This window comes from Tupaia chinensis, unplaced genomic scaffold, assembly GCF_000334495.1.
Source record: "Tupaia chinensis unplaced genomic scaffold, TupChi_1.0 Scaffold000146_1, whole genome shotgun sequence".
NCBI lineage: Eukaryota > Metazoa > Chordata > Mammalia > Scandentia > Tupaiidae > Tupaia > Tupaia belangeri.
Genome location: NW_006159616.1, coordinates 3,259,902 through 3,271,756, shown reverse-complemented (window position 1 = coordinate 3,271,756; position 11,855 = coordinate 3,259,902). Strand labels below are relative to the sequence as shown.

Below are 11,855 nucleotides of genomic sequence, written 5' to 3'. Positions count from 1 at the left end.
TTTTTGATTTTTTTTTCTTTTTTTGTTGTTTTTCTCTGTCTCGTTTTCTTTTTTCTTGTCTCTTCACTCTCCAATATCCTTTCAGTGTGTTTTTAGACAGATCTAAGATCACTGTAGCTAAACATTCAAATACTAATAGGGTTGAAATATTCCCCACTATCTTCTGAATCTGCTGCACCAGCAAGCACAATAGAACAGCAAAGAGATTCTGGATCACCTCTGTCTGCTTGCTCCTTAACATTAAGGCTGAACCTCCAGAATTTGAAAGAAAACACAACATTCATCAGATGACAAGAAATCACCGCCGGATCACGAGAAACATGGGAAAACAAGAAAATACCTCTCCTCCTAGGGAAAAGAGTAACTCTTCATCCACAAGCAGTTCGGTGAAAATCATGGAAATGTCTGATAAGGAATTCAGATCATTCATAATGTCTAAGCTAACAGAGATGGAAGAGAAGAGAGATAATGAACTACTAAAGAGAAAGGAGAAAGAGATTGACGAGTTCCAAGAGATGAGGAAATTCCTGCAAGATCTAAAAGTGGAATTACACACTTTACAAAAGACTCAAACCGAACTGCTAGAGATGAAGTCTATAATACAAGAAGTCAAAATCTCCCTGGAAAGCATTAAAAGCAGACTAGATCATTCAGAAAATAGAATCTCAGATGTAGAGGAGAAAATGGCTGGCCTAGAAAAATCCACCATGAAGGCTGAGAAAATGGCACAAAAATTTGAGAATAATATGCGAGAAGTACTGGATACCATCAAACGTCCAAATATCCGGATAATTGGCATTCCAGAAGGTGAGGAAACCCATAAGGGCATTGATAATCTATTCCAGGAAATCCTGCAAGAAAACTTTCCAAACCTAGAGAGGCATTCAAAGATCCAGTCCCAGGAAATACAACGGACCCCAAATAGAATCAACCCTAGAAGATCTTCTCCAAGACACATTATAGCCAGGTTGACCAAAACTGCAGACAAAGACAAGATACTAAGATTAGCAAGAGAAAAACATCAAGTTACCTACAAAGGACATCCCATCAGGCTAACAGCAGATCTCTCATCAGAAACAATAAAAGCGAGGAGAGAATGGGAAAATATATTCCAAGTGTTAAGAGAGAAGCAGTTTCAGCCAAGAATACTGTATCCGGCAAGATTATCTTTCAGGTGGGAAGAAAAGACAAGAACATTCTCAGATAAACAAAACCTGAAAGAATTTACCAGCACCAGACCAGACCTCCAAGAAGTTCTCAAGGATGTGCTGTATCAGGAAAACTAAACGCAGATACATGGAAATAAGAGTCCAAAAACTGAGAAAGTAGCTAACTTAATCATAGGGACAAGTCTGGAGTTGAATACTATATCCCAGAATTTAATCAGGAAAATTGAACCAGAACAGAAGATAAAAGTATATGAGACTGATAGGTTCATGCACCTACCATTTGAACAGAATTCTAACCTGTTTCCTGGCTTTAAGCAAAGTTCCTTGGCGGTTCTTTGATTTAAGTTAAAACTGGTTTTCTTAGTAGTAACGAGTGAACTCACCTTTGAAAGTAGTTAGGTTATGTAGGAAATAGTGTGATCAATGCAATGTGGGTGGGAAGGGAATGGAGGACAATTTTGGACACTGGAGGTGGTGTGAGAGGAGGGTGGGAAGGGACAGAGGGTCAGACAGAGGGGTGGAAATAATTCTAGGAACTAGAATTGGAAATTTATTTTTTCTGTAATGTGCATGAGTCACTATGCAGTGTGTACTGGATGGGAGATAGCATTTTGTGTGCTGGGATGATACTTAGGGAAGGAATGTAAATTGAGTTACAAAAAAAAGTTTCAGGAAAAAAAAATATATCTATTCAATGACTGCAGTAGGATATGTAGCCCCAGTTAGGTGCTACTTTATAGGATGTGTAAAGTTAGACTTGTGCTCATGGAAATGTGTGTGTCACATGTGTTTGCTAGGAGGGTATTCGGATTGACTAGAGTCTTTGGTGATTCAATAAAATGTGGGGGGGAAATGGTATAGAAAGCAAACATAGATAACAGAGACAGTATGGGAGGAGAACAGGAGGTGGCAGAGGGTAAAAGATAGGGAACCAAGGATGGGGGGGAAAAAGCAAAACATACAGAAAACAAGAAATGGGAGATCATTTGCTAAGAATAACATATTTGTTGATGTGCTTGATTGAGACAATATACAGTGTACTCTAGATGGAAAATCTCATTTTGTATGCTGTAATGATGTACAGTGAATGAATGCAAATAAATAAATTGGGGAAAAAAAAAAGAAACTAAAAAACTCTGAAATCACAGGAGTAAATTTTCATGATCTAAATTAGGGCAATGATTTCTTAGATAATAAGCCAAGAGCACAAGTGATTTTAAAAACAAGGTAAATGGGGCCCAGCAGATGGCATAGAGGTTATGATGACTGGATCCCACATGGCCAACTGTACATTTTGAGCCCTAGACCCAGTGGCTTGAAAAACACACTGACTGTATGTGTGTATAAGCCCAAAGTCCTGAGAGGAGAATGGAGGAGAAGGAACTGTGGTATGGCTGTCCCTCTCCCCCACCAGTGGGTTCTTTCTCATTTTCCTCCCCTCTCTCGCTCTGTCTCCAGAAAGCACAGGCACCTTACAGAAAACAAACAAAAATAAAACATGACAAATGGGACTTCATCAAAGTTAAATGCTCTCGTGCTTCAAAAGATATTTTTAAAAAGTCACAGAATAGGAGAAATTGTCTGTAGGTCATATATATCTCAAGAGAGACTTTTATGTTAAAACACAGAACTCATGGTCAACTCTATAGCCTAAGTGATTAAGAAACCTGGACCTTGGGACCAGCAAATGGCGCAGAGTATGTCACTGGTCTCCCACATGGCCGACCCTATTTCAAGTCCTGGACCAGGTGGGCTCAAAATGATGCTGGGCATATGTGCCTGGGTGCCCAAGATCCCAGGAGGAGAATGGAGGAAAAGGGACTGTGTATGGAGTGCCCATTCCCTCAAGAGGTGACTCCTCACTTTCCTTCTCAAAGTATGTCTCTCTCTCCCTCCAGTGAGTGTACACACCCTAAGGCAGAAAAATCTCTTAAGAAAGGAAAGAGAAGGACCAGGCGCAATGGCTATGTCGCTGGACTCCCACGTAGTCGACCGCAGTTTGTGTCCTGGACCCGGTGGCTTAAAATTCAAGCCAGGCGCATATGCATGCATGCCCAGGATCCCAAGAGAAGAACGGAGAAGGGATTGCGGTGTGGCCATCCCCCCTAGGGGGTGATTTCTCACTTTCTGTCTCTCTGTCTCTCTCTGTCTGGCGAGCGCACATGCCCTATAGCAAAAACCTCTCCAGGAAAAAAAAAAAAAAAGGAAAGAGAAGAAACCTGGACCTCATATGGCCCACTGGGGTTCAAACTCTACCCAAGCAGCTTGAAAACATGTAAGTCACATGCACATGCATGCCAAAAATCCTGACAAGACGGAGAAATAGAGAAGGGATTGTGGCATAACCAAGTCCCACTTGGGGGATGCCGTCTCTTTGGTGAGTACACACGTCCATTGACAAAAACTTAAAAATAAAGTAGGGTCACCAGATGGCATGGTGGATAAGGTGCTGAATCTCATGTTGCTGACTCTGCCACCTGAGTTCCCGACCTGGTAGCTTGAAAACCATGCCACGTGCAGAAACAACAGGCAACATAGTGGTTAAAAAGCTAAACTCCCACATGGTGAACCTTAGTTCAAGTCCCAGATCCTGCAGCTTGAAAGTCATGCTGGGCACGTATGTGTGCATACCCAAAATCCCAAGAAGAGAATGAAGAAGGGACTGCTGCATGGTCACACCCCTGGGGGAGTGATTTCTCGTTTTCCATCTCTCTGTCTCTCCACGAAGTGCATGCATCCTAAAGCAAAAACTACTCTCCCAACCAAAAAAAAAAAAAAAAAGCCAAGTATGTGTATGCACACCCAAAATCCTGAGAGAAGAATGGAGGAGAAGGAATTGTAATGTGGCCATCTTCCCTAGAGGGCGATTCTCAGTCTTTCTCAGTCTCTCTCTGGCAAGCACATGCATCCTATGGTAAAAATCTAAAGTAAATAAATAAATAAAATAGTCTTCTAACAACCCAATTTAAAAAATGGGCAAAATGGGGGGGGGGGGCAGTAGGTGGTATGGTGGTTAAGGCACTGGCCATCTTATGGCATGAAAAAATCATACCTTAAAAAAGCTGTTAAAAATAAACATTTGTTGAGTCTTGATACAGTATCAAAGGGTACCTGCCTGTCTGTCTCTCATGAAGGAAAACACACAAATAAACTTTATTTCCACCCTCTTCTAAGCATATTTTGGTGTAAGGATGAATTTCTGCATAGAAGTAATACAAAACATATTAGAACAGATACCAGCTATCTTCTATTAAGATAGACATTAAAAGCATTTTTAAAAACTGTAAACAATGTCTCTCTTCTCATTAAAAAGATTTTTTTTGGTTATTTTTCATTTAAAAACATGTCACTTATGCTAATATATGATGGGTTGGTTTGTTTTATTTACCAGAGGGGGCATGTACTCACCAAAGAGAGATGGGGAAACAGGGAGAAAGCACCCTCTCAATAGGGTACAATAGTCATGTCACAATCCCTTCTCTTCCATTTTTCTAATCTGTTAGGATTGTGGGAACACATGCCTGACATGTTTTTCAAGCTGTTGGGTCTGAGATTTGAATTGTGTAATCAGCTATGAGGGATCCAGCTTCCTTAATCAGGCTTAACCAGGCTACAGAGCTAGCCCTACTATTTTTATTTTCAAATGAATTAACAAATATTTTTAAATCTTGTTTTGAATTCTAATATAGTAAAAATAACAAGGAAAAAAAATAACCTCTTTTTAAAAGACAGGATCTTGGGGAGCAGCAGTTAGTGTAATGGCTATGTTGCTGGACTCCCATGTAATCGACCGCGGTTCGAGTCCCGGACCCAGTGGCTTAAACTCACTCCAGGTGCATGTGTGTGTGCCCAAGAGGAAAATGGAGGAGAAGGGGCTGTGACATGGCCATCCCCTCTGGGTGATTTCTCACTTTCTGTCTCTCTGTCTCTGTCTTTCTGGCGAGCGCACGCGCCCTAACCCTATAGCAAAAATCTCTCCAAAAAAAAAAAAGACAGAGTTTTGGGACCAACAGATGATGCAGTGGATACATTGCTAGGCTTCCACATAGTCTAGCACAGATCGAGTCAGACCAGCTGGATTAAAATTCACATCAAGTGTATGGGCATGTGCGCTCAAAATCCCGAGAGGAGAATGAAGAATGGACTGTGGTGTGACCATGCCTACGAGGGAATGATTTCTCATCTTCTGTCTCTCTGTGTCTCTGGCGAGTGTACCCACCCTATAGCAAAAATCTCTCTTACCAAAAAAAAAAAAAAAAAATAAAAGAGAGTCTTGCCAATGCAGTGATCTTCTTGCTGCAGCCTCCCAGCTGGGACTACAGGCGTGTGCCACCAAATCTAGCTCTCCTTTTTGTTAGACAGGATCTTGCTACGTTGCCCAACTAAGCCATGAACTTACAATCCTTCTGTCTCAGCCTCCTTGAGTCTCTGGGATATTCAGGCACATGTCACCATGTCTGGACTTGATGAGTGGACCAGAATGGAGCCCATGCCTCCCACATGGTCCCAGCCTATGGAACACAGTTCCTTAATAGCATGTACTACCATGGCTAGGTCATTTTTCATTATAGTAAGAAATGGGTGAGCATAATAATACACTGATATGGATAACTATAACCATACAAAGTTCTTTGAGATCCTGAATATATTTATGAAGTAAAAGGAGGTCCTGAAACCAGAAACTTTGAGAAGCATTTTTCTATAACCAAGCCTCTAACCTGGAATGTCCCAGAAGCACCTTTGCCAGTTATTTGTTCTAACTGGCCTCTCTCTACTGCTCTCTGCAGAGCATTCTTCAACAGCTGAGGCCTGCAGATAAAAACAAAAAATAGCAATAAATATATCAGTGAAAGATATAGCTCTAAGGTTATTCCCAGATGTAAGGTTCTGATGCCTGTTACACATAGTATCTTGTTAAAGTGGACAAAAAGGCCAGCCACAGTGGTGCAGTGGTAATGCAATGCTCAGCAATCCTTAGGCCACAGGGAAAGATGCCAGGTTCTCATCTTGAGGTTTTCCTATACATGTTGGGTGTGTGTATGCCTGTGATCCTGGCTGGCCTGGGGCTGGCGGGTGGGGTCATGGCATGAAAATCCTTTTGGGAATGTCGTTCTCTCCCTATCTCATATAATTATTTAAAAACTTAAGATGGACAAAAATAGCAATAAATTGCTGGCATCCTTTATAAGAAGGATTCTTTTTTTCAAGATTCGAAGTCATTACCTTGTACAAACAACCATGTGTCATACAGAATCAATTTCTTTCCTTCTTTCTTTTTTCCAGAGAGGTTTTTGCTATAGGGCGTGTGCTTGCTGGAGAGAGAGAGAAAGTGAGAAATACCCCCCCAGAGGGATGGTCACACTGCAATCCCTTCTCCTCTCTCAGAATTTTGAACACACATGTACAAAGTGCCTGGTGTGAGTTTCAAGTTGCCAGGTCTGGGACTTGAACTGTAGTTGCCATGCGGGAGTTCAGCGCCACAACTATTGCGCCACAACTGCTATGCCCAACCTGCTGGCCCAAAAACTTCTAGGAAACAAAAATGCCAGGAAACTCCAAAAACCCATCATTTATCTCCAAAACCAAATTGCCAGGAAACTCCAAAAACCCATCATTTATTAGTACTGGGCCACAACAGCGGCAAAATGACTTATCAAGCAATTTTTTTAAAAAATGTTTTTGCCATAGGATGCATGCCCTCCCTGGAGACAGAGAGGGAAAATAAGAAATCAATCTTCCGGGGGGATGGCCATACCACAATTGTATCTCCTCTATTCTCTTAGAATTTTGGGCGCGCACGTGCACACACACATGCACGCGCACACACACACACGCCCAGTGTGATATGCAGGCTGCCAGGTCCAGGATTTCGGTCGTGGTCAGCCATGTGGGAATTCAAATTTAAGAGAAAACAAAGGCAGGCCCCATAGCTTAGTGGTTAAAGAAGCTAGATCTTACACAACCAATAGTGACTTGAATCCCAGCCATCGTTATTCGTAAACATGCCAGGTTCATGTTCAGGTATGCCCAAAATCCTCACAGGATAGAGAAACAGAAGACAAAGCATTGTGGTATGTCTGTGTCTCATTCAAAGAGTATATTCTCCCTCAATTTTTTTTTTTTCTTGATAGGGTAAATGTGCTTACCAGAGACAGACAGAGGGCCACCCTATAATCCTTTTCCTTTCATTCTTCTCTTAGGATTTTGGGTATGTACACATACATGCCTGGAGTCTTCTTCTTCTTTTTTTTTTTCTTAAAGATTTTTGCTAAGGGAACCAGCAGTTAGCGTAATGGCTATGTCGCTGGACTCCCACGTAGTCGACCGCAGTTCACGTCCCGGACCCAGTGGATTAAAACTCAACGCCGGGCACGTGTGCGTGTGTGCCCAAGATCCCGAGAGGAGAATGGAGGAGAAGGGATTGCAGCGTGACCATCCCCTCTGGGGGGTGATTTCTCGCTTTCTGTCTCTCTGTCTCTCTCTGTCTGGCGAGCGCATGCGCCCTATAGCAAAAACCCTCTCCAAAAAGAAAAAAAACAAGATTTTTGCTATAGGGAATGTATGCTCACCAGAGAGACAGAAAGTAAGAAGTTATCCCCAGGGAAGGAGGTTGGCCATGCTGCAACCCCTCCTTCACCATTCTCCTTTCAGGATTCTGGGCATACATGCATACATATCTGGTCTTAGTTTTAAGCCACCACAGACATGAACCGCTGTCAACTATGTGGGAATGTAGCAATGCAGCCATTACACCATCACGTGCCTGGTGTGTTTTCAAGCTGCTAGGTCTGGGATTAAATTGCACAGTTGGCCATGTGGGATCCAGCTGCCTTAACCATCACACCGCTGGCTGGCCTCACTTTCTCTCTTTCTCTGGTAAGTGCACATGCCCCCTGGCAATTAAAACAGTTCAGAGTAGCCAGTGTATACACTCTAACAGAATCAATGAAAAAGGAGATGAAGGCAGAAAACATTTCAAAGGACTAAACAGAGAGCAAGGATACACTGGTAGCTACACAGTCTTGTGTGAGTAGAAACGTAATGAGAGGAACAAAAGCTGGGGGATGGTTTGGTCTCTAGTCACCAAAAAAGTCACGGAGATAAAAGCAAAATACGTTTCCATCTTTAAATACATCACACATATGCATTTGTTTTAAATTATTACTTCATTTATTATTATTATTAAAATTTGTGGGACCAGCAGATGGCACAAGGTTACACAATGGAATTCCATGTAGCCAACCCTAGTTTGAGTCCTGGAGCTGGTGGTTTAAAAAAAAACTCATGCCAGGCGAGTGTGTGTGCATGCCCAAAACCCTGAGAGGAGAACAGAGAAGGGATTGTGGTGTGACCATCCTCCCCAGGGGATATGTCTCACTTTCTGTCTCTCTGGCGAGTGCACATGCCCTACAGCAAAAAATAAATAAAAATCTCTCCCTCTCAAAAAAAAAAAACAAAAACAAACAAACAAACAAACAAAAAACGTGAACATTCTGAGGGACCAGCAGGTGGTGTAGTGGTTAAGGGTGCTAGACTCCAACATGGCCGACCATGGTTTAAGTTCCGGACTTGGCAGCTTGATTTCTCACTTTCTCTCTCTCTCTCTCGCTCTTCCTCCCTCCTTCTCTGGTCAAAATTAGAATAGATAGAGTAATATAATTATTTATAAGAAAAAATAAATTTGCTATAGGGTACATGGGCTGATTAGAGACAGTGAGTGTGAAAGCAAGTCACCAGGAACAGAACTCAGACAGCCGTTAGTCCAGTGCCTTAATCACTACACCACCTGCTGGCCTCCACATTTTGCACTTCTGATCTACAATTGTGTCTGCTTACTACAATTATACTCAACTCAGGCTGTAAGTAGTATGAAAATACCAAGACCTTAATTTAAAATTTTCTGTTTATGGGGCCAACAGATAGTGTAGTGGTTATGTCACTGGATTCCCACATGGCCGTGATTCATGTCCCAGACCTGGTGGGTTGAATCTCACACTGGGCACAAGTGCATACGTGCTCAAGATCCTAGAAGAACAGAGAAGGGACTGTGGAAATTACCCGGGGTGGGGGGGGGTAATTAATCACTTTCCCTCTCATTGTCTCTGTCTCTCTCCTGCAAATGCACATGTTCTAAGGCAAAAATCTCTTAAAAAAAATAAATAAAGGTGTCTGGCAGGTGGTGTAGTGGTTAAGGGTGCTGGACACCCACATGGCCAACCATGGTTCAAGTCCCAGACCTAGAGGCTTGCAGGTCTACATAAACAAATGAGAGAGGACAGAATTTACTATTAAATATTTAATTAATGTTTGTTTATTTCTTCCATGAGAGAGAGGTGAGAGAAAGAGACAGAAAAACAGAGAGAATGAGACAGGCACTCTTAACAGGGTCTTCATGCTGTGATCCACTCCCAATTTCAGTTACTTAGGATCATGACCCTTGTGTGTACAGGGAGACCCTGGGATGTAAACCTAGGACCTCCTTTTATAGCTTCAGCATTGTAGAGCACTGTGTTACAAATACACCATCACAGCTGGCCAATATTATAAATTCCAACAGCTGACGACATGAAAAGAGTTATCTGGTTCAATAACGGAATGTGTGGTTTGGGTTTCAGAAAAAAACTGTGGCCCACGTCAATGGTTCGTACCTGATATCCACTCTAAGCTTAGGATAATACTGAGACACGTATTTTCTGATGAGACTATAGGAAGCTTCTTTAGGTTCACAAAGGCGAGTAAAGGCCAGTGGGAGGACATCCTCCAATTTTACTTGTGGTTCTGGATCCACTGCAGAGCTCCTCTTCTGAAATAATATAAAAAATTATCATTACAGAATAGAAAGTATAACTCAAGGGTTTTCTTTGCTTGACTGCTAAGTCAACTGGCAAATAGGAAACTATCACTTTTTCCCACATTCAAATAAATTACACAGTGGCATTATGTCATTTTCATGGCAAAGTTTTGAGACAAAAGGTATTTAAAATGCATATAAAAGTAAAAAGGAATGATAACCTTTTTTAAAGGCCTAATTAATTTGTAACCTTCAATAACAAAGAATGAAATGCAACACCAGAAAGCACTGTATAAAAGTTCGTTTTAAAAGTGTCTAAAAGTTGTATAAAAAAAAAAAGTTCTAGGAAAATCTTCAGAATTGTAACAACAAAAGTATAGAGGGATATTCATTATTTCAATTGCTGCCATAAATGAAATACTAGATATTTCACTTTATTGCCATAGAAATGCTTTACATATATGAAATTACACATCTTAGGGAGAGCAATACCACCATGCTCATAAAAGAAGAACTGCCTCTGGGTATAGCTTTTGGGTCTACTACTGGGTAAAAATGTACACCTCCTTAGCTTAAAAGACACTTCACAAAAAGCAATATGATTCATACAGTTGTCCATGATTCAATACTGGGCTTAGAAGTGTTTATCTAAGATAAAGTATATGGTCTTAACTAGGTTGGAGCACTTGCATTTGTGCCCTGGCTAGCCTACTAGCCAGCTGGGCAAATTATTTTTAGCCTCCCTGGGCCATAGCAAGAGGGCTGGATAACGCCAGGCACATAGTAAACACCCAATAAATGGTGTTCTTTTTAGTAGCAGTAATAGTATTAGAGTGTTCAAACTGTGGTATAGACAGACTTCTTACCTTTCTGTTTCTAGATTTCTGAGGTGTTTTTCTTGATTTCTGGACCACAATAAAACTTCCAGATGCACCTTTTCCTTTTACCTAAAGCAAATTAATTTTTATTTTTAATTATTCTAGTATTCCTATTTGTAACTTTATACAAGACTAGGAGAATTACAGGGTATGTTGATGCAAGAGCTTATAAAGTGGCTGTTTAACTCTTCAGAGAATACAGAACAATGGATGAGAAATCAAAGACTTGGGATGGAATTCTATTTACAGTACCATCTACTGATAGCTATTCAATATTGGACAACTCAATATCTCAGTTTTTGTTTCCTCAGGTACAAAAGTAGGGACAAATGCTACTGCTATCAGGTAAAGTCCTTTTTTTTTTAAAAATAATTTTAATAAACTTTATTTCAGTTTGACCACAGAGGGACAGTGTGTGTGTGCGTGTGTATGTGTGTGTGAGAGAGAGAAAGAGAGAGAGAGAAGGGGAGGGAGGGAGGGAGGGAGGGGGAGGGGGGGGGGGGAGGGAGAGAAGCCAAGCCAAGTCCAGGACTTGAACTGTGGTCAGCCATATAGGAATTCAGCACCCTCAACCACCACACCACCTGCTGACTCCAGGTCTTTTTTTGTTTTTTGTTTGTTTTTGTTTTTTTTTTTGCTATAAGGCGTGTGCACTTGCCAGAAAGACAGAGAAACAGAAAGTGAGAAATCACCCCCTCCCCCCAGGGGGGATGGCCACACTGCAATCCCTTCTCCTCCATACTCCTCTTGGGTTCTTAGGCATGCATGCGCACGTACCCAGTATGAGTTTAAGCCACCAGGTCTGGGAATCGAACCGTGGCCGACAATACGGTAGTTCAGTGATATAGCCATTATGTCAACTGTTGGTCCCATCAAGCCTTTTAAAAGGGTAATTTAGCTTATTTATTTATTTTAGTCTTACCAGAGAGAGAGAATGAGAAAAGCTGAGAAAGCAAGCTGCCATGTCCAGGAACTGAACTATGTTTGGCTATGTGGGATTCCAGTACCTTAACTACT

The 11,855-nt window shown here is 41.5% G+C and overlaps 1 protein-coding gene across 2 annotated transcripts in view; it reads right to left on the bottom strand.

The window, feature by feature from the left end:
* Positions 1 to 11,855, bottom strand: part of HP1BP3 (heterochromatin protein 1 binding protein 3) — a 45,603-nt gene that overhangs the window by 15,864 nt on the left and 17,884 nt on the right. For both annotated transcript variants that reach the window (XM_006145182.3, XM_027770598.1), the window contains exons 6-8: positions 10,827 to 10,907; positions 9,818 to 9,972; positions 5,888 to 5,978 (exon numbers count right to left, since the gene is read on the bottom strand). In XM_006145182.3, coding sequence (XP_006145244.1) covers positions 5,888 to 5,978; positions 9,818 to 9,972; positions 10,827 to 10,907 — 327 coding nt within the window. The remainder of the gene's footprint in view (positions 1 to 5,887; positions 5,979 to 9,817; positions 9,973 to 10,826; positions 10,908 to 11,855) is intronic.